Source organism: Strongylocentrotus purpuratus, unplaced genomic scaffold (genome assembly GCF_000002235.5).
Source record: "Strongylocentrotus purpuratus isolate Spur 01 unplaced genomic scaffold, Spur_5.0 spur5_scaffold_19, whole genome shotgun sequence".
Classification (NCBI taxonomy): Eukaryota; Metazoa; Echinodermata; class Echinoidea; order Camarodonta; family Strongylocentrotidae; genus Strongylocentrotus; species Strongylocentrotus purpuratus.
In genome coordinates, this window is record NW_022145604.1 from 26,416,616 (window position 1) to 26,440,836 (window position 24,221).

The 24,221-nt window shown below is 35.5% G+C and overlaps 1 protein-coding gene across 1 annotated transcript in view; it reads left to right on the forward strand.

The window, feature by feature from the left end:
• LOC373206 (alphaP integrin) overlaps positions 1 to 24,221 on the forward strand; it is a gene marked incomplete at its 5' end in the record, with an annotated part of 60,705 nt that overhangs the window by 10,798 nt on the left and 25,686 nt on the right. Inside the window, 6 exon segments of the mRNA NM_214477.1 lie at positions 10,054 to 10,133; positions 11,374 to 11,515; positions 14,402 to 14,466; positions 15,606 to 15,654; positions 16,625 to 16,711; positions 23,837 to 23,925. Of these exon segments, the coding sequence (NP_999642.1) occupies positions 10,054 to 10,133; positions 11,374 to 11,515; positions 14,402 to 14,466; positions 15,606 to 15,654; positions 16,625 to 16,711; positions 23,837 to 23,925 (512 nt within the window).

Here is a 24,221-nt window from a genome sequence, read left to right on the forward strand (position 1 = left end):
CTTCATTGTCTGCAATAAGGGTCAGAAGTATTTCTAAAGGAAAGCAAAGGCCAATCAACTTAATTGACATTTATATAGTAGAAGCCATCGGCCAGCAAATGGTTATCTTTTCTTTCCTTTTCATTTGATACCTTGTATGACATTACATTACTAAAGCTGCACTTCAAGCAAAAACTATCGGGTTTTTTAACATTCCATAGTTTTTGTCAGAAGTTGCAAGGCAACTACCCATGAACATAACAAAAAAACTCACTTCTCAAGTGTTATTTTTTTTTAATGCCAGCCAACACTCCACTGTCTGTTTTTTTGCAATGTAAACTATTCTGTGCTATTCCGTATTTCAGCGCACATCTCACCAACAAAACAAAAACAGAATATGTAAACACCTATGTTTTTTATGGGTTTTTCCAATATTTCAAAAACTGTTTATTCTAATCCATTTGTTCTGCATTGTAAATGGGCTTGTATATATATACATGTAGGAGTGGTATGGATATTATTGGTTAAAAACAAGCAATAAGATATATAGGCCAATTAAAATAAATATGAGAAAATGTCTTTGTACAATGTAAAATGTATACAAAACATAGTTACATTTGTAATAAACAAATCTTAATAATAATTTATACATTTTGGGAAGACAAAAAAATGAATTTTTAAACTTTAACTGCGTTTATATTTTGAGGAAATGGAGAGGTCCACTGAAAAGCAGAGCTTGTAAATTGTGGACCCCTCCCTCAGATAATAATGAGTGTGAAAAAATATGGAATACATAATCAATGAATACATGATCAGTATTAAGACCTCATGCCCTGGAAAAACTATAGCCTAGAAGCTGTGATATTGAAATTACTTTTCTGTTTGAATTGCCCGCATGACCAGAATGAATGATATTGATATAACTGTTATTTTAGAATTGTCCGTTGACCTGGAAAGTGATATTGATTCATTGAGGTGGAGATCCTGCTTTCGTGGAAAATGAAATTATAGACAAACATGGAAATACTGAGTGTAAACCATCCTGATGGTCCAATTTCATGATCTAGAGTAAAATTCATTCCACTAATTTGCTTCTTTTAATCAGGGAGGTGCCATGTCCTTTGTATTTTTCTGGTGGGGGGGGGGGGGGGGGTGGGTAGGGGCTCAGGGAAAAAAATAATATTTATTTTTCGGGGGCTTTTTTCTGATTTTCGGAGGCTCTTTTGGGCATTTCGGGGGCTATTTCGCCCTGAGCCCCCGTGTATTTTTGTTCACTGTAGGGGCTAGTATGTTAGCCAGCAAGTTTCCAACAAAGCTAGCACAAACAGTTCTAAGATTTGTAAATATGCTGGTGGGATAAACCCAAGGCCTCATTTTTATTTTTAGTTGCTAACAAAGCTTCAATATTTGAAAATAGGCTGACTAGAACTTTAAAGGGGTTGGGGGGGGGGGGGTCTCGGATTTGTTAGTATACCAATGAGGATTAAACCTAGTTCTTATTTTTGTTTTGATTTGATTTGCTAACAAAGCTTCAATAATTCAAAATATGTTGACATGAATTTTGAAGGGGGTGGGTCGGGTCGGTAACACTTTCACTTCCCCTCTAGCATGATATATGACAACAATAACAAAGCACAGTGAAATGAATCGAATCCTGTTTTCCAATTTCATATTTGCCCTAAATCTTGAAAACGTCACATTTCATAATAAAATCAATTAGCCAAAGGGTGGCAAAGTGGGCCTTACTTGTGGAAAGATTAATTCTGACACTTTATTGCTTGAAGTGAACGTAATGTGACACTTCCCTCCCCCGGGAAATTCCATTTGTAATACAGGGGGGTTGCCATTCCACCTGAGGGGGTTCACCTTTTCACCCCCTTGATGATTGTGCACTTGGATTCTGCCACGACCTTCAGGAGTAGGGGTCAAAGTCATAAATAAAAGAATGTTTGCTGGGTTGGGTTCGGAGAAAGAAAAATGTGGGAGGATGTGTCAAACTTTACTCAGAACTTAGGCAGCACCGTAACCCACATAGACATTTTTTTTTTCTTTCATGTAAAAGAGCATAATTTTGATTAAAATATGTTATGAATAAATTAATCCTTTCATTCAGTTCAGTTGGAAGTAATACAATAATCCAATCATTTCATTCAGTTGGTACTTGGTAGTAATATATGTTTGTGTAGTCTTTTATCAGGAAGGGTCTTTTATCAGAAAGGTCACAATGTGATTAAAGATTCCCATGTCCTTCTGAGATATTATCCATGGTGTAGACGTCTACATCTACAAATACATCTTAGGAAAGAGCAGTGTACATTAGTCCATGGATGCAATGTATAACTTGGGAGAAAAATAATCATTTCCCTCCTCTTTTGTTATTGAGAAGAAAAAAATTATGTTTAAGGTTTGTAAGTTAATGTTCGTGAGATGATTTCAAACAAATTTCTTGCATACATGATTTTGCACATACATGTAGTTGTGAATACTGTCACTTGCTCTGTATTGAGTGGAAAGCACTTGATATTTAATGTTCTCTTTATGTGACATGTAATTAATAACATGTACATGTATGTATCATAATTTTGTATTGTAACTTCAGAAGTTTCTTGAGTATCTATTATCTATCTAAATTGCCTCTCCATTATTTAATTATGCCACTTTAGATGGAATGATATTACTTTGTTTGACCACTCAAGACATATTACACAGGTTTCACTTTTGTGGAATATATGAAATCACTTTGGTCGATAGATGCTGGTCATTGGTAGTCTGTTGATGATCAGTGTCAACTGTCAAGTACATGTTTATGACATACATGTCGTAGTTCTAAGAATACAATAGACATTGTAGCTACCGAATGAAAGATAGCTTGACACTTACTTTCTACTACAGTGGAACCTGTCTATAAAGACCACCCAGGGGAGACAAGACAAGTGGTCTTTATGTACATGTTCCTTTAAACAATGTGGTCTTTGTAGACAGGTGGTACTGGTCAAAGCAGATTTGACTGTATGTGCTAGAATAGTCACTTTCATCAGTCTACTGCTCTGATATTTGTACTTTCTATCAGAATAGTCTGCTATTAGGGTTGTATTTCCCTTTAAAGGCTACATGTAATTCAACTCTCTGAGGAATGGCAGTTATTGTGTTCAACGTTTAAACATTTGTACATTGCTTGATCTTTGAATAACGAGAGAAAATACATATTATTGTTATAGTGTAGACTGCATGTAAACTTACGTATATGCTTGGGCTTCCAAATATTCCCTTTTCCAAGAGATGACAAAAATATTTTCTTTAGAGATGAAATGCGTATTGTTATAGTGTAGACTGCATGTAAACTCAAGTATATGCTTGGGCTTCCAAATATTCCCTTTTCCAAGAGATGACAAAAATATTTTCTTTAGAGATGCAATGCATGCTAACCTCTAACCCTTCCTACCGATTGATCTACGACATTTCTTTAGGCTTTTCAGGACAATTCTCTCCTTTCCTCCAATAGATCATGAATTTTTACATCCCCACAGGCAGTGATCTGAATGTAACCTTGCGATTGAAAAATGTCCATCTCTCATCCTCAGTACATCGCATCACAATGTGAAGTATTCCATGAACTGGGGCTAAAATACATGGATTATAAATAGTGCATTATTACTAGTACAAGCAATCTATAGATCGATGCAAGCATCGGACTGAATGTACTGGAATATTACAGAGGTACAATCTCTGATGTACTGTAGAATAGCTGGATAAACTGGGCTGTATTTGTTTTCCCTTTGCTATGGCAATAACACATATTATTACTAGTAGACTGCTCAGAGCATGTCTCAAGGCAAAATTTTGCCTACTGCAGTATCACTGTGGTACATAACAGTCCCAGGTATAGAAAAGCTTGATTATACTGCTTAAAGATAAACTTGAGTTCTGGTAAAAAAGAGAATGAATTCTCACAGAATCTAACGAAACTTACACTGAATGTTCAAGATTACAAACAAATGTCATGTGCCAAACAATTTTGGAAGAAAATGTATACTGGCTGAGAAACGAGCATAGAAAGATGAGGAAAACAAGGTAGTACTAGCCAGCTCAGACACCGTTTGTGTTGTCCCATATACATCTTTCTGTGTACAGTGATTGTTACTTTACCAAGACTGGGCCAATTTTATGATTACCACCCCTTCAAGCTTAGCTTATCTTATGTGGCAATCCTTATCTTATGTTAGTATTTTAATTTAATTGATTTACATTGATGATGTATTTATTTTTTTATTAACATGATTATGTTATAATTAGTTTGGAACATTGGAAAAAGGCCACAAAGAAAAATAAAATAAATCAAATCAATTTAAATCATAAACTACTCTTCTTTGTTTGTCATGACTAATATCTGTCAGTCACATATGTTGTTCAAAATACATGCACGCCGTGTCTTTTAGGCAAGAAATACAACATATTTTCTTGGTACAACGTACAATGTATACTGTCCCAGGTATAGAGAAGCTCATAAACACAGTTGAAATCAGCTGTGTATTCCTCTTCCTTCTTTCTTTCAAAGAATACATACTGCAGTAATGTATTTTCTTGGCACAATGTACAGTCCCAGGCATAAAGAAGCTTGATAACACTGTTGAAATCAGCTGTATATTCCTCTTCTTTCTTTTAAATTGATATAACCATCACAAGCATTTATTCTGCACATCTAATCTACCGTACATACATGTGTATAAGCCTAAGGATACAATCGGACATAGGAATATAATGTACTGGGTGCCTTAGCAGTTGTAATATGATAAGTTAATTTGATCAGTCAATATTGAAATGCAATATAACATAATTAGATTAAGTAGCGTTCTATTTGCCAAGCGAGTAATGGATATTACCTTTGCACCCACTGTGTTGGCATGTTTGTAAAGATATGTAAGCCGCCATGTATAGGTATGTCCGATTTTTCTTTCAGTTTCATTTGAAATTTGAACTGTCCATTTATAAGTATCAACCCTAATCAGAAAGTTTACATCAGGACGACAAGGTGAAAGTCTGTTATTTTGAAATGATCAACAACAGGAAGAAAGATAGAAAGAAAGATCAGGGGAGACATACTTATAAAAGTATAAATTACAAAGCACCACTTCGATTCAGCCTCACTGGTTTATACCAATTTAAAGATTAAGACTTTGTTCATGTAGGAAACTTTGTAAAGAATTGGCATGCAATGTTTTCTTGAGTTTTTTAAATTTTTGTTACCAGAAACAAATTATGATATATTTTTCACTTTGAAAAAGGGGGAGTGGACCGAGAGCTCAAAAGAGATCTGGTCACGAAATGAAAAATATTATGTGAAAATTTCTGCATGGAATCCTCAATTTTACCCTACATGTAGCTTGTAAATCGCCAAACACTAGGCTCCATTGATTAAATGCAAGTGTACTGATGGCAAGAAAAGCATTATGGTTAATTACATAGCATTTTATGCCAAAGTTTTTCTGTTTCGATATGAAGATGATGGTATATAATACATGTCAACTCATTTGTTAAATTCATTCATTAAATTGGTCAGCACAACCAACTGTTTGGAGCATATAGGATAATGAACCTTGGTTCTCCACTCTTCATTTATAACACAAAGATCAAATGAAGCAACCAAAGGGACATTCAAACATGTAGTCCTATATTCAGATACCTCAAGGATTAGCAACGCCTCATAAATTCTTCAAATGGGGAAGGCCGAAAAGTGCTTTTGTATAAAAGAGAGAATAGGATTAAAAGTGGTTTAACATCGGTGAGAAAAGATAATCTTTTGCTGTTTTGCATCAAGCAAGGCATGCAAACTTCAGGCATGTACAATGTAGAGATAAACATAAAGGCCAGGTCACACTTACATACAAGTTTTGATAACAATAACAATAAAATGGATCTTTTAAAAAACTAAGTGGTACTCGCCAGTTTTTCCTTGTGGATATTCAGCACTGATTTTCTTCATGAACCAATTATGTTGTTATCTTGTTCAAATTGTTGATATGTGACCATTGCTTAATCTTTAAAGATAAAGGTGAGTTCTGGGGGGTGTTTCACAGAACTTGTCAATAGTGACAAATGACAGTTTTTATTATAAGCTACTGAAATCCTTGCTTCTGATTGGTTATCAGCAGATTTGTCACTGATTTTTGTCGTTTGTCATTGAATAAGGCTTTGTGAAACGGGTTTCTGGTCATGCAAAAGGAATGTGAAAGGAGCTGTCTGGTAGTGGTAACAATTTGAAAACATTGATTATGCAATACATTGGAATTGGTGTACATACTGTGAAGTTTTGCAATTATCAAATTCATAAGAAATGACTCAATCAGAGATGTACTGCACACAGAAATTGTTATATGGCACAACTATGGTCCAACCACTCAGCTATACATTAAGACACTCCACCCAGGTGAGATAAATGAGTACCTGGCAGGAATTAATTCCTTGAAATGCTGGAGCGCTGGAACGGCAGCTAGGCTAAAGCAGGGGTAATAGTACATGTACAGTAAGTGCGCTATAGAAATTATTATTGTTATTACCGTTAATACTATGGAAATCACTTTGAAGTACCACTCCCTACAGGTGACAATTTAGGACATGCCTTTTTTAATAACAAACACTATTATAAATGCCTGCATGTATATAATGTAAATACAAATACTAGTAAACAACAATTCAGCCACATTATTGTACTCGCTTACTCCCATACTGCTTCAAAGTGGCATTCACTTATTCCTCATTATTCAAATATAGGACAACGCAGCCAGAATGCAGATGAATAATTGAATTGATGTGTATTTTCCGCCATCCCGTAACTTGGTGCATAATTCAGGGCAACATTGAAATTCCCTGGCATCGGAGGGTAATGAGAGCCCCAGCTGTACGGCTCCCCAGACGTCACATTCGCTAAAAGGTTCTCTATCGAAACATATGTGTTTGTATGAAAAAGCCACCACAGGACCAGACATACTGTACATTTGTAGTGCAGCTCCTTCCTTGCTTGCAGCAGTGTAGAAATTCAGCATTTTTCTATTTTAGGGGCCCTGTGTTTACAGCACATACAGGTTGTGTGTCCATTGGGCATTACAGTATAGAAGAGAATTAAAGCGGGACTGCACTACTTGTATCTACTTGCGCCCTCTACTTAGCCAGCAATGCCTAAGCGGTACTCGTTGGTCCCCCATGATCCTCTCTTTCTTATGTTAATTGAGAGCTGATTTGATGAGATATCCACCTGCCAGTGACCATACAGGGAGGTCTAATCCCTCCTGGCCAAACTAGTGCAGATAGGCTTTAACATGTTGACTCGAGATGTGCACATATGGATATGTAGCAGAAACTTGCATTATCAGAAGATACATTTATAATGGAAGCCTTTTATTGTAGGCTCTCATGATGACATACTTTCATCTAGTCGTCAGGAGTAATTCTATTTCATTATTCCTATGTTTGAAAATTGTGATGCTCTTACATTTCATTTTCATCTTTTATGAAATTATGAATACATGTAGGATGTAATTCTACTGCCCCAACCATACCAGTTATCAAATATTTTAAACAAAGAGTGGATGCTGTTTTAGTTGTTGCTATATCAGCTTCAAGCAAGCTTTTAGGCCTTTTCTCTTTTCTAGAACATTTTTTTAAATTCAAAAGAGGTATCAGAGGCCCACTGGCTTATAACGTGGGCGATTCCGTGCAATGTTTCTCGTACGACACATGACATGTATCCACATGTTTCATCCTTGAATCTCTCAATACGACTTTGACAAATGGAAGGGTTACCAGAAAGCATCCTTTTTAGAGATTCTTTTTTTGGGGGGATGAATTATGTGTACAAAAACAAAAAAAATATGATGTACTGGACAAATTGCACAGAATGGCCCACATCAAAGATATTCATTGAATGATAATTCACTTTCAATAAGAAAGGACATATTGAAAAAGAGTCCTTTCAAAGTAGATGAACGAGTATAGTATGAACAAAAAAATCCTGTGTTTGCAAAATTTTTAGCCTTTGAAAATACATTCCACACACATTAATTCCATTCAATATTAATGGTTGAAGGGAACTGTAGAGAGTGCGGTCATGATTTTACGCTTACCCGGTAGCCTGTTCTTTAGATAAGTCTACCATGTGTGGTTATATATACAGGAGGAGGCACGATATCCTTTCCACAGAATTCTGCGGTGAACGATAATGTGGGAACCAGACATGAACACTTAAGCCGTGGACTTGAAACTATAGGTATAAGTCCATGCTTAAGCTAAAAGATTTGCCTTTCTTGATCTTTTTGACATAAGAACATAGCACTCATTTGAACTCCACTTTCTTCTCTATTTTGTCCTTGTGTGCCGTAAGTGACAGCACCGTTAATGTCATCATCATCATTGTTATAGCATTCTCTTCTTCTTCTTCTTCTTCTTCTTCTTCTTCTTCTTATTCTTCTTCTTCTTCTTCTTATTATTATTATTAAAAAATACTGTAGGGTTAGTGTTAAGGTTAGGGTAATGGTTAATATAATACAGGCACTATAAACTAAAGTTATTATTAGAAGGTGGAAATTGATTTCTCTTGTAAGCTACATACTGTAGGCAGTGTGTCTGGATATTGGTGCTGGTGTCAATTAGCTCCTTTGGGAAGAGGAAATTCCAGGGTAATTCCCTCAAAACATGGACCCTCTTGTGAGCTATGTTTGCACGGCACTGTCGTAGTTTTAAACTTTGTGTAAATGAAACCTTAAGGTTTCAAACATGACCCACCAACAGCGATAGGTACATTAACATGGCACAACAAATACTCTGAGTTTTAAACTACCGGTACTTGCATCAAACTAATTGTTGTAACTACAAACAGGCAAAATCTTGAAGTTGTTTGTGTTCACACGACATATAACTTTGAGTAAGAATCCCTCCTGCAGCCCATACTTATTTTGCGAACCTTAAGATCACTTGTGGTTTAAAACTTCAAGTTAGCCGCAAGTTTTAAACTACAAGTGCCACTGTAGAGTCGTAAACTACAAGATAATCTTGGAGCTGAAAACCTTGAGATAAATCTAAAGTTTTAATCGATTTAAAAGATTAAACTACAGCAGTGCCATGTGAACATGCTTGTAGCTTTTGACTGTCCAGCTAATTGAAGCGTGTATGGACCAGGATAATGACTTCAGATGTTCTGTCACTTCTCATTTCATCTAGAGATGTGCTGATGACCTTCTCAAGACATTCAGGATGTTCACATTAAAATAACGGGCCTTTGCGATGGATGATCGCTGCAAATTCATCAAGAACTATTTTTAGCAAAGGGTCATCTTAGGTAGATCTTGAGTTCTAGTTAGGAGGGAAAATACATTTCATGAAAGAAATTAAAAATGACACTGAATGTTCATATGCTGTAGTTACAAATAACAATTACTTTGATTGCGTATACCGGTAGACCCACTTACATACATGAGGCACCTTTTGAAATCTCATTTCCTCATACCGTATTTTAATGTATTGTAGTACTTATTTAGTGACAAGCCATACACCGTGCAAAACTGCAAAACTGCAAAACTAGACATCTGTCAAAATGGGAGATTCAAAATTATGTTTACATTGTGTTTAGTTCTTATCACAATTTAATACCCTGGTATGTATTCTTGTAGGAATAAAATAGTAACTACAATGTGATTATATGTATAGGCCTATGTTCTCTGTGATAAATCTATCAATCTACATATCTTCCGCTTTCTGCTTAATAAATGTGTAATCTATTTCATTAGTTTTGTGTGGGGCTGTGGTATTATCAAGCAATCTGCTTACAATGACAGTCCTTCTTCTGCAAATAATTTTATAATGTGTTATAATGTTTGAGAAAATTTAGTATTTATGACAGTTTATCAGTTTGTTTTTGAAAATAACAATTTATATATATATATGTATTTGTTTATTTATGATTCATTGTCAGAAAGATACTTATTGTACTTTATATTATTATTGTTATAAAAAACTGTGTACTACATGAATGCAGAAGAAAATGCAATTATGTTATATTTTTTATGTTTTCTCTGTGTCTTACAGGTAACACAGAGGTCTTGGACAAGTCTAACCAATGGTTCGGAGCTACGCTGGCAAGCTCGGGACCTGACGGCCGCATCCTGGTAAGAAACCACACAATTATATGCTTCAGATAAGGCCTGTCATCATCAGCTCGAGATTGCCAAATATCCCGCTATTTGAAGATTGCAAATTATCCAGTTAATTTACATCTTCATCAGCCCGAAGTTGCAATAAGCGGGATATTCGGTCGAGATGATCATCCCAAGATATCTTGGGCTAGTTTGCAAAATATCCAGCTATTTGTCTAGTGCGTGTTCAGCCCGAAGACTCGCACTACGCCCGAACGCTAAGCAAAATGTCTCGAGCTAATTTCTCGAGCTCGAGTTTCCAGTTTCAAGGTCAAGTCTCGAGCTGATGATGACGCGATTTGTAACTTCAGGATTATTTCCCAAATCAGAAATAGCGGGCTATTTGGCAATCTCGAGCTGATGAAGACAGGCCTATAAACCGAATTAGATGGTGCTAGAGGCATTCCTGTAAGGCGTTTTCAGTCTGGAAGTCTGTTCATCCATGTAATCTGATTATATTGATAACTTAGAAGGATGAACTCTAACCCTAACCCTATGATTCATTGACATTCCCCAGATCAAGAATATATTCTTAAAATATCAAATTGGGGTAAATAAAATGAAAATTATTTTCAATCAGTGCCTTGAAATCTGTAAAAGGAGTTGTATGACATTAACAACTCAAGAATGAAAGGTGGATGGGTTGAATTAGGGCCTTAAGTTTGTTGAATACTTTTAGATGTAAGCTTTTTAATATGTCATATTTTCAAGAAATGTAGAAGGTGACAAATAATTTTGTACATGTTAAAAAAAATTGAAACTTGGTGAGGGTATGAACATTTCAGTTGTTACCTGTATATGATCAAGTGAGAGTTTCTTCATAGGCTCTTTCTAACACTTATCAAATGTCTAATTTTAAATCTTTGACCCAACTCTATTGAACCAAACCCTAACCCTACAATGTGGAGTTTTGACTAAAAGTAACAAGAACAGAGGTTGGCTTATACAAGACTTGGATAACCAAAAAATATCATTGTCATTTTATAATTTTGTCCTTAATGTTTGTTTGTTTTACCGGACTGCTAAGAAAACATGTGTATGGTTGTAAGTAAGCAACCAGGAGACCAACTGACTGAGTTGTTAATGAGCATTAATGCCTTACCTAAGGGCACTTGGGCATCAGCTTGGTTTCGAACCCAGGACCTTATGTGACCGCTGCTCTACTGCTGAGCCATCGCATCTCCTTACTCTTGTTTTGATTCTATTCATCTAGGCTTGTGCTCCTCGACTAGTCTGGCTTCAGACTTCCACTAGTTCCCCCACCGACAAGGAACGTGAGCCGACGGGAACGTGTTTCGTCGGACACTCCGATTTCACCAACTTTGTGAACTACTCCCCGTGCCAGAGCACAGATAGTAAGTATATCCTCAATCCATCCAAGCTCGATTAAGAATTTAATTTATTGTTATGATTATTAAGGAGCTAGATCACAAATGTGGGCTACCTACTCCGTCATTGTTGCAATAAACCTGTAAATTATTAGTTCTCATTTACTCAAAACAAATGGCAATTATATCATAATAATTATATTGATAATGAAACTTGTAAATTGCGTGCAAATATACACAATACTTGTTCATTTGTCAATATCTTTCAATGTGTTATCAAGGTATCTTTATGCCGTCTACTTTTTTTCTCTGCAAATTGAACAATTTCAGCTGTTAGCTGCATGTTTGAAGATTTGTTTTATCTCAATAAACCAACAAGGACAACAACAACTTTTTGTTTGTTTGTCATGAAATTCTTCAGTAAATATTGTGTGCAGAAATGGAAGAATGATTCATTGTTACTTCTTGGGCCTGTTTTACATAGAGTTACAATCGATTCACATCGATGGCAACTTAATATCTATTGCTACTTTGTGTTAAAGAGATAGGAGTTTGTAGTTTGCAAAGGACTGGAGGAATTGCGATCAATCTGGATCAATCGCATCTCTTTGTAAAACAGAATCGTGATGTTTTCCTTGTTATTACAGCTGCAATACACATCATTAATTCTTTGAGAACACAGTCTTCTTTCTATCTCATTTTCTATAACATTGTCGCAAAACAATACCAAGTACGATACCAATTATTCAGACATAGCATCGAAGGTCACATGTTTCCATTAGAGGCATACATGTAGATACAAAGAGAGTTTAGCTACATTCATGAAAATTGCAGGAAAATTACCGTTTTTTTTGTGCTATAGAATGCATTCTTTATGCCTCAGTGATGATAGAATAATGCCAGACTTGTTTTGACTAAACTCTATTATTGTATTGATCAAAAATATACCATGCCTGTTAAAAAAATACTCGCGTTTCCAATTGTGTATCGTCAAAACACAATTGTTGACGGCATTGAGCTTTGAAGTTGTGTGCACAACACACTATTTATTACTGCCAAGTATGAAGGTTAGATGTCATTCATCGGAATCAAGATATGACAGTTCTTTGTCTGACTATTGGGGGATCACACAATGGTGCCAAAAAATGAAAGCATAACAAGGTGATATTTAAGTATGAAAAGCCTTGTGTTGTACTAGCTGCCTCAAACAATCACAACACCTTTGTAATTTTATAGAGCAAATACCCGATAGGGAGTAAACTACCATGTCTCACTGTCTTGCAATGAATCTGGGATGACAGATTAGAACCTTTGAAAAACATTTTTTAAGGAGCTTGAAGTTTGTATTATAAATTAGAATTTCATTGTTTTTTCTACCCAGAGAGTGTATATGTTTAAAGGTTAAGACCAGTTATGGTCATGCGATTGCATTGTGAAAGAAACGTTGTGGAATCGATCAGAAAAAAAAAAAAAGGTTGATCATCTAGCATATAAGTATTGGTGTGTACTGCAAGGTTCTGGAATTATCAAACTGATACGAAATATGCCAGTCTTCGGAAAGTTACAAGCACTGTACACAGAAAGATGTATAAGGGACTATATGCACACGTGCGCGACACATGCGTTTATCTCTCACAGACCATGTAGATAAACTAATTTACCAAATATATCAATTAGTAGGCGGTTTCCCGGCAAAATGTTTATCATCATGTATTAGTCAAAACATAGCGTTTTCAATACTGGTCTTTACCTTTAAAGATACAATACTTAACATTTTAAACATTTATGACCAGCCAAAAAAGCAAACAAACAAATGCCCCCCCCCCCTCAAAAAAAAAGAAGTTGATCTTACTTTTAAAAAATCCATCAAGTGAAATATCAGGTCCCCCCCCCCCCAACAACAAAGAAAGAAAGAAAATTCTTGAAGGACCTAAGAAATAAGTGATATTTTTTTTATTTAGTGACTCTGCAGGTTTTTAAAGTAGGGGCATGTAGTGCATTAGAAAAATGTGTAGGCACTTGATTCTCCCCCTAATTAACCATGACATCTTAGATTAGCTGGCATGTCTCGTTACAGTCTACATCCATCGTTAATTAGACTCGTACTCAATTAGGGACACTGACTGGGATGAGATGAACAAAACAACCTGTAACTCATGTATCAGGCATATCCCTCTTTGGGGTGAATACAACCCTTACTGTAGGAATTTGGATTTGTTCATATTTCTTCTTATGCAAATGACTTTGGAAAATTTGCATAAAACTGCTGCTAAAAAGACGGTGAACAAAATTCCGTCCAATGGCTTCCATTGGTAAATCAATAATGATAAATCAAAAGTAAGATTTTCTTAAGAGGAATATTCATTCAAGTCATTTCTTCTTCTCTGTTTCCCAGATCTTCCTTACCCCTCTGCTTTCTGTCAGTTTTTATACATTAGTCAAACCAAGAAATCTAAAATCAGGGGAGTGCTTCAAAAAACTAAGATCAACTTTAAGTTGAACTTAACTATGGCAGGCCCTTCATGCCACTGTTTTCTCTCACCATTGACTGGCATTAGTCTCTCAAGGGACGTACAAATCATGGTCATAAATCCACAGAATTTACTTTTTGTGATAGTTCATCATTGAGGGGGAAAAAGATTATCTAACGGTCATAATGCTGAGAGCAACCAGTGGCATGAATGGCCTGCCGTAGTTAAGTCCGACTTAAAGTCCATCTTAGTCTTAGTGAAACACTCCCCAGGTCGAAAGTAGACAGAACTAAAACTACATTATATTCAGTTGCAATGATATTTTGGATGTGTTTTATCATCAGTCGGTCTTAAAGTTAATTCAGCTTTGTGACTTGGGCATAACATTGAACATTTTGACAGGAGTCATTTAATTGAATTGTTTTTTGTTCTTGTTTTGCAGGAGAGCTGTTTGGATTTGATAAGATCACCCATTGTCAAGCTGGATTCAGTGCACAAATACCAAGCGTAAGTATTCCATGCTATTGGAATGAAGACCCATGTCCATAATTTTATTAAACAAATCCGTTCCACTGGCTGGCTGCCCTAACAACAAAGAAGATGAAAGACTTCATGCAGACTTCACGATCAGCCATGCCTAAAGTCTTTTGTCAACTCTGTTTGTTGCTACAGCAGGCAGCCAGTGAAAACGAATTTGTCTAATAACATTTTGGAAATGCAAGCATTACTTTAAACAAACAGAACTTTGTTATTCCTGGCTCATTTTTCCTGATTGAGGTGTCATATGAAAGGGCAGAAAATGAACTGTCTGGAATTGTGATTTTCTCTTTTAAAAATTCAGACACCTTTCGCCAAATGACTTTTTGGTACCCTTTCTTCATATTGCTTTTAATCACTCATGGGTGAAATATGCATCATATGAGTTGCATCAAATGAAAGAGGAGGGTCTAAGCTTTACAAATATGTGTCATTTATTAAGGACTTTGGTTTCATAGTCGAGGCAAATAAAAAATTATCCTTTCAGGATTTTTTAAAATCCAAAACAAACAAAATGGTTTTTATTTCTAATCAATGTGCCACCTTCAAGCCTGCATGCTCACCTTATGTTATTGTTTTATCCTTATCTAAACTGAAATATGTTTTCATTGCCTTTGGTTTTATGGTCAAATCAATGCAAACATGACTAAAAGAAAGCATAAACTTATGAGAACGTTCCATACCATGCAAACAGGAATGTCACTGTAGGATTTTTTCTCCTCTCTCAATAATGGCTATGTTAAATTTGTATGTCACTTTCTTTGTGTGTGTGTCTCTCTCTTTGTGTCTCTGTCTGTTTGTCTGTCTGCCTTTCTCTCTTTCTCTCTGTCTGTCTGTCTGCCTCTCTCTCTTTCTCTCTGTCTGTTTGTCTGTCTGTCTATCTCTCTCCCTCTCCGTCTCTCTCTCTTTCTCTCTCTTTCTCTCTCTTTGTCTGTCTATATATATCTGTCTGTCTCTCTCTCTCTCTCTCTCTCTCTCTTTCTCTTTCTCTCTCTCTCTCTTTCTCTTTCTCTCCTGGTGACATACTTATTCAGCATTTAATTGTAGAGGGGAGGAGGAGGAAGATAATGATTCTTATATTAATTTCCTTGAGATCTCTTTGGTTACAGGATAACAGTACATTGGTCATGGGAGCTCCTGGAAGCTACTATTTACAAGGTAAGGATCAGAAACGGTATTCAATTCAATACTTAGAATAAGTAAAGAATTTACTAAGTAAATTGCTAAGCTAAGAACTTTACTAATCTTGTATTCAAATCGCATTTTAGACTTTTACATACATAAGACAAAATTTAAATAAAATATTTACTATAGCAAAATAAATTAAGGGTAAAATACTTGGCGAAAAGTTTGAACTGAATACCAAACTTGGTTAAGTACTTTATCTAAGCAGAAGACTAAGTAAAACACTCATATTTCAAACTTAAGTATGGAATTGACTACAGGCCCAGAAACTTTGATGATTATAGTAGACCCTTTCATACCACAATAGAATATTGTCAATGGTCATATAAAGAAACACAAGCGATGACAGTTTAGCAAAAAGTGGGCTTGTGATACACACAGGACTCATAGGGCCGCACTCTGCTAAACTTTAAACCTGGTGCCAAATAGGAAGTGTCAGTCACTACGAAACAGTGACATTACTGATTCAGCCAATTTGGAATCCCCGTACCTTTTAGTGATAACAATTTTCAACCATTCATAACTTTCTTATCTTGTGTCTGATTTGGTTCAAACTTTCAGCAGTGTACTTCTGATTTTTCTGCTTTCTATTAGATTAGTTTGCTATTAAAGGTTGGTAATGGGAGGGGGGGGGGGCTCTTTCATTGTAATTAGATATAGATCTAAGGCTATAGTTAGGCTACAAATCCACAAGACTGATGGTCGATGAGACCCAAAGCCGATGGGACTCGTGTAAAGTTCACTGAGAATTGAATTCACTAGAACCACGACTTATAAGTCGATGAGACAACACTGGCTACCTGTACTGTTAATTTGAAAGAAACATGGCCACGATACATTATTTTTTATGTCGTGCTCTTATGAAGATTTTAATATTATATACACAAAGTGAAAAAAAACGTTTAAATCTAGAATAATCATTATGTTTTGTTTTCTTTTGCAGGTCAAATCTTTGCCCAAAGTCTCTCCACATTAAGTGATGTAAGCAACACACCGGAGCAAGCAGTGGCATTTGATAACAGCTACAGGGGTAAGTGCCTGAAAAGCAGTCCAGGGGCCTGTTTCATGAAACTTGTTATCATTAACAAATGCTAAATTTCTATGACAAATTTGCTCTCAGCCAATCAGATGCCATGATTTCAGTAGCTTATAACAGTAGCTTGTAACTTGTTATTGATATCAAGTTTGCTCTCAGCCAATCAGATGCCATGATTTCAGTAGCTTATCACAGTAGCTTGTAACTTGTTATTGATATCAAGTTTGCTCTCAGCCAATCAGATGCCACGATTTCAGTAGCTTATAACAGTAGCTTGTAACTTGTTATTGATATCAAGTTTGCTCTCAGCCAATCAGATGCCTTGATTTCATTAGCTTATAACAGTAGCTTGTAACTTGTTATTGATATCAAGTTTGCTCTCTTCCAATCAGATGCCTTGATTTCAGTAGCTTATAACAGTAGCTTGTAACTTGTTATTGATATCAAGTTTGCTCTCAGCCAATCAGATGCCTTGATTTCATTAGCTTATAACAGTAGCTTGTAACTTGTTATTGATATCAAGTTTGCTCTCAGCCAATCAGATGCCATGATTTCAGTAGCTTATAACAGTAGCTTGTAACTTGTTATTGATATCAAGTTTGCTCTCAGCCAATCAGATGCCACGATTTCAGGAGCTTATAACAGTAGCTTGTAACTTGTTATTGATATCAAGTTTGCTCTCAGCCAATCAGATGCCTTGATTTCAGTAGCTTATAACAGTAGCTTGTAACTTGTTATTGATATCAAGTTTGCTCTCAGCCAATCAGATGCCATGATTTCAGTAGCTTATAACAGTAGCTTGTAACTTGTTATTGATATCAAGTTTGCTCTCAGCCAATCAGATGCCACGATTTCAGGAGCTTATAACAGTAGCTTGTAACTTGTTATTGATATCAAGTTTGCTCTCAGCCAATCAGATGCCACGATTTCAGTAGCTTATAACAGTAGCTTGTAACTTGTTATTGATATCAAGTTTGCTCTCAGCCAATCAGATGCCACGATTTCAGTAGCTTATAACAGTAGCTTGTAACTTGTTATTGATATCAAGTTTGCTCTCAGCCAATCAGATGCCCAGAGCTGCCAACTAGTACGGATTTTCCGTAATTGGTACGGAAATTAACGACCATTACGGAATGTTGTCTCAAATTACGGATTTAAAAAAAAAAAAAAAAAAAAAAGATTTTTTTTTTTTTTTTTTTTTTTTTTTTTTTTATTTTTTTTTTTTAATGAATTAAATATGATTTATCGTAGCGAGTGCTGTGAATAGGAGCCATTTTTCATGATAAACTGTGTTGTGATGACCTGAAATTCAATACTTAACATCTTTGTGTGAGTAAAATCACCAAAAATTTCAGATAATCATGCGTCCGCGCAGTGTTGGCGTGTCGTTTTTTTAGATTCATAGCGCCGCATAAGAAATTACTGATTTATACCCCAAATTACTGATTTTGAGCCTTGTGATTACTGATTTTCTGTTCTGGAGGTTGACAGCGATGGAGGTGCTATATAAATAACCTGTGTTTCCCCTTTTCAAAGAATACTTCCACCTATGTATCATGGAATGCACTGCTTGTGCATTAATGAATAATGATTACATAACTTTCATAAGCACGTTATCCAGTATTTCGTCTCCGTGTATTTCAAAATTTGTTCTGCAATGACCTTTATCTGCTCATGCTCAGACTGCAACCGTGAACTGGCTTATTGCAAAATAGTTGCGATTAATCGCATCTTTTTATATGACAGGACCCAGGTTTTAACAAATGAAATAAACCAAAATGAAACAAAATGACAACAAACCTAACAACAACAAAAAACCACAACTATCATAATCTAATGATTCTCTTTTGTTATCACATTGCAAAGTAGGTGTAACATGAATTGAATTAGGTTTCCTTTTTCCTTTTCTAATGTGAACAATTCTAGAAACGTAACCAAATTAAGATAAGTCTTAAATCCTTTTGCACTGTGATATATCCATCATGAAATAGTTAATCCCGGATTTTCAAGATCTTTTAATCTGTAGTTTTAGAAAGGAGAAAAAAAGAAAAAAGTCGATGTGGTTTAGCTCAAGGATGTGACAGGAAAAATGAAACGGGATTATCAAGAAACATTCTGTAAATCATTTGTTTTGCGGCCAGGAAATAGCAATTTATTTGAGATAATTGGATGTGAATGATGAATGCGGTAGTTGTCAGATGATTAAATGAAAGTTAATCCGAGGCCATGTAATGTTATTTTTTATTGAAGTCATGTTCCATGTCCTTATTTTAATCTATGCGTGGAGGCATTTTGAATTAACACATTCTCACCACGAAGCCCACCGAAGGTTGTCTAAAACACACAGCATCTCTATTTATCTTTATACAGAATGTCGGAACTCTGTAATTGCCATTTAATCAATTTAATTCAATCAAGCTTCATCAAGATTTATTTAATTGGATTTTAATCACATTATATCTTATCAGCTCTTACTTCATGAGAGGAATTTAGAGGTTGAATCCCCCCCCCCCCCCCTTAAAGATGTTTGTGCATGGGTATATAGTCGTTCGTGAAGTAGGCAACTTGGCGATCACTCCCGATCACTACATAACACTGAGCCAATGGGTATTATGCTCTCGTGTGTACGTCCGTGTGCTGCCCTCTATACCCACGCTTAAGCAACTTTAAAGAAATAAAATGTAGGCAACACTACACACAGACACAGAAGAGGCCTTGATTTAAAGGACTGCAAGTCATGTTTGGAAATGTTAACACGAGATGACGTACAGGAAACCTTAAACATGAGGATTATGTTTTGGCATAAACAATTGCAATACCCCGTCCTCCATCCTTCAAAAACACAGCTGGCGAAACACATGTAGCATTAATGATCGTGAGCATGATTAGGCAAAAAAAAAAGAGAAACAAAAAAGACCTCAACATAATGTTTCTGTTTGTTATCTTGTCAAATGACCTTATTATCATTTGGCACTCAGCAGCTTTCTTTCCAAGTAAGTTCGCCCCTGTCTACTTATTACTAATGTTCCATTTCCGTTTCAATTTGTTTGAGTGTGAAACCCCCATATCGTATCATGTTTCCTTGCCAGTTCTCATTTAGATGTTTGCTTAAAGGAAGGTCAACGAGCCTGTAGCTCTGGTTGTGCAATTCCATTATGAAAGAAACAGTCTGAAAGCAATCGGGAAACACTGATTATGTATATTATACATAAGATTTTATGTATACTGTGAGGTTTGGAATGAACCAAAATGAAAAGAAATTGATTTTATCCTGAAATCATACAAACTATACACAGAAATGGGTACATGGGCACACAAAAGTATTTCACTATTACGCAATCGGTAGAACAGGAAATACAAATCAAATCATTACAAATTTTGAGCATGTTTATGTAAATGCGCTATATATATATATATGTATGTACAGTGTATGTTTGTATATTTTCTCTTAACTGATTTTAAGACAATAATAAAATGTTTTAGGACAAAAGGAAGGAAGTTAGAAACCTCACATGCCTATGATATGAACATGCTCACCACATAATACTCATACTTTTGATAATTGATTTCCTTTTTTTCTTGGTATTGGCTATGTTGAAATATGAATGAGTGGTCCCGTTGGCAGAAAACAATTGGCTTTAGGCTGTTTCACTTTACCGGACCAAATCATGTGTGAACTCATCAATTAGCTTCACCCTTTTGCCAAAGTCATGTCGTGGTCTAGTGGTTATGTCACTGGACTGTGAATCACATGGTTCAGGGTTCGAGTCCATCTGCGGCACTAATATCCTTTGGCAAGATATTAGTCTACTTTTGCCGCTCTCCACCCAGGTGTAGTAAATGGGTACCCAGTATACTAGGATGGAAATCCTAGAATGCTTGAGCACCTTCTCGTGGTAGCTAACGCAGGGGTAATAGAGTGCAGGGCCCTTAGGAACAACAGTATTAATACTGATGAAGCTTCCCTGTTTAAAGAGGACATATTTGATTTTGATTCAATTTGATTTATTTTCCACTCAAATATCCACAAATTAAATGACATATATAAACCATACACTAATACAATATATAATAAAACAAACGAATCATACAAGTAACAAAGTACTGACAAGTACAGTATGTTCGTAATCAAATAAGTTTACAGAGTACATTTAAGTTTGAGAATAAGACAAAATATTTTATATTGCTTGATTACTAAAAGGGGAAAAAAGGGAATCTCATATTATTATTATTATTATTCCCCTGTTAATAATTGCCGATCATTCTTCACATTTGTACCCTACATTGACGAAATCAAGAAATGTTTTCAAAATGGTAGATTGCACGGTATATATATATGATGGTTTGATTCTCAACAAAGCTTTTCTTAACAAGGGAAAATGGAATATATATCATCGCTGTTTTCACGAAGTGACGGTAGTGAAAAAAAATTGCATTCACTTTGCGTGACGATTTTCCTTACTACCGTCACTTCGTGAAAACAAGGACGATATGTAGCTGGCTCTTTAATTTACCTTAATTCAATAAAATACATGTGGATACATTTCCACATTTGACTGTGTGTGTATTATACATCTATGGGATGTTCACACAGTGATGTTCAACTGTTCACAACATATGTCTCATATCATGCCTATAGTTTTTTCATTAATATGAAGAAAAGAAATGTTTCCACATGGGTGCATATAGATATTGCAACACATTTAATTTCCACAGACTTTCATTGTTCATTGATAATTGCTTTTCTCTATCAGATAGAGAGTTGATGATATCATCGTGGTAAAAACCAATGTGGGAAAAGTGGGATACGAGTATACACAATGGAAAAAATAGGTCTCGTTTGTAACTGTCACAACAAAAACTGTTTGCATCATATTTTTTTTTGGTACTCAATTCGGTTTGTTTTGCGAAACAAATAGTTTGAAGTTGATGGTGCGAAAAGTGACCCCAACACGAGGGATATGGATGATGATTAGACTGTTAGGAGTTCCGGTGGTGTTGGTGTTTACAGCAAAGTACTGTGTATTTGTATGTGTTTTGTATTAAAATGTGCTATTGTCTCTTTTGATAGCTAAATTATTATGCATCCGCACGGTACATACAACAGTATACATCAGAAAGCATGGTACTTAACTTAACAAGAAGTTATGGTTTAAAAATGTGTACAATGAGGAAGTTTATGTAATTTCTGACAGGAATTCGATATCAACAGGTGATCGAGTACCTAATATAAGATATTTCATTAATAAATTAAATAGATTGTCCAATACTTTCCCGATGTTGAAGTCCTAGTCTTGTCAATCAACTGTTCTTCCGATTTCTTCCAAAGAAAAAGGGTGTTTACCAGTTTAATTATGATTTAATAATAAAATTTGATATTTTTTTATAGCACACATAACATCCACCATGCAAGGTGCTTCAATTACCCCAACTCTGCTAGGGGTGTTGATTGCAGCTTTAATTATTCTTAGTAATTCTCTTTTTATTCCTAAGGCCTGGGTACATACTACATGCATATATATGCACACCTGCCAATTCTTACGAATAATCCAGAATATTCTGTTTTTCTTGATTTTTAGGACCCCAAAATCCGGAATATTCTGTTTTTTTCAACATTTCAATTAAAAAAAAAAAAAAAAAATAATATTTTTTTTAAAAGCTTAAGCCAAATTAAATTTGTTTTATCATGTGCCGCGATGTGAGAGTTAACGTATTGCGTGCGTTGAATGGCTAAAAAAATCCTAATTCTCATTTTCAAATGTTGGCAGGTATGTATGAAGGAACCTCTGTTATCACTTCAAACATTGATCAGTTTCTTCTTCATTCCCACGGAGATATAGTTTCATATTTATGTTACTTGTCATTTCCTGTTGGAAGCGAGAAATAAAAATAGATGAATTATGTATCAAAGAAGGTCTTACAAGCCTCAAATTATAATGATATCAATTATATGCTATTTCAGTGTCTGTCAGAGGAGTAACAGCTCTCTGAAAACTCGATAACTACAGATTTGAAAATTGGAAGTTGTCAACCTGAAAACTAGCTATGAACTTGATGACCTTATGTGGAGTATGCATATATTCAAATGACTTTGCATTAATTAAGCAAGGCTCATCACCTCAGCTATATATTTTGTTGTCACCATAAATGCAGCAGATTTTGACCCCTGTTGACCCGTAATTTGGAGGGGGGCGGATATTAAGGTTTTAATTTGCTTTTGTGCAATACTAAAAGGGAAACTGTTTTTAATTCCTTCATATTTGTATTCTATGTTCATTCAGCTTTCCATTGATTTAAAGTTGTATTTTCATCGGTTAGGGTCTTTAAAGCCAAACATTCGCAGACAAAGTCTATGATTAATGTGGCTATTGAAACTAGATGCATCTGTGTGAATGGCGTAATTAACTTAAGTGGGTTATACTTTACTTATTTTACTTTCTCTAACCTTCTATGATTCTTATTAATGGCAAGTACCCTTAAGGGAGTATTTATTCATATTACTCTTGTATTCGATAATGACCGAGCAAATTACTTTCGTCTCATTTTGAGAGAGGAATTAATATTTATTAGTCAGGAGCCGGATATTAAAAAGGCATTATCATTATAGCTATTGATGGATGGTCTGTTATGATCTGTCATTCATTTAAGTGTTGAGTTTTCCAGGTACCCTTTATTAATTACATTTATATTGTTTGACTTTTTGTTGTAAAACTTGTTGATTTTGAAGATTTTATGGTACAATTTGAATGGAAATGTTGTTGTTTGTTCTATCCAATAATAATAATAATGATAAAAATGTTACTTACCAACTCTCTCATTTTGTTCTTATATCTATCTCCCTCTTTCTTTCTTTTTTCTCTTGTTCTCTTTGTTCTGCCTTCTTTGTTCCCTTCTCTCTTCTCTTCTCTCTCTTCTCTGCTCTTCTCTCTCTCTCTCTCTCTCTCTCTCCCCCTCTCTCTCTCTTTCTCTCCTCTCCTCTCCTCTCCTCTCCTCTCCTCTCCTCTCCTCTCCTCTCCTCTCCTCCTCTCCTCCCCTTCTCTCTCTCTTCTCTTCTCTTCTCCTCTCCACTCCTCTCCTCTCTCTCTCTTTCCCTCTCTCTCTCTGTCTTTCTCTCTGCAGGTTATTCCCTCGCTCTTGGTGACTTCAATGGTGACGGAGTTGAAGACTACGTTGTGGGTACACCTAGGGGGGAGTCTCTTCGGGGACTGGTATGTTCTTATTTATCTAATGAAATATCTTTTTAAAGGGAATAGATAGCAATTAACTTTGAGATTTGTCTTCATTATGTGGCAATTTTTAACAGTTCATCAAATTTTGGTGGCATCATATCAGTTAAGGGTACTACTTACTTATAATCAGTCCATTGTGATATTATAACAAAGAAAATGAAAAGAATTACATATTTCTCTGAAATAAGAATTTATTAATAATTGCAGCAGTTTTTCCTTGCACAGAAAACAGAAATGATCAACAATGGTTTGCTTGAAATTTTCCACAAGAATTT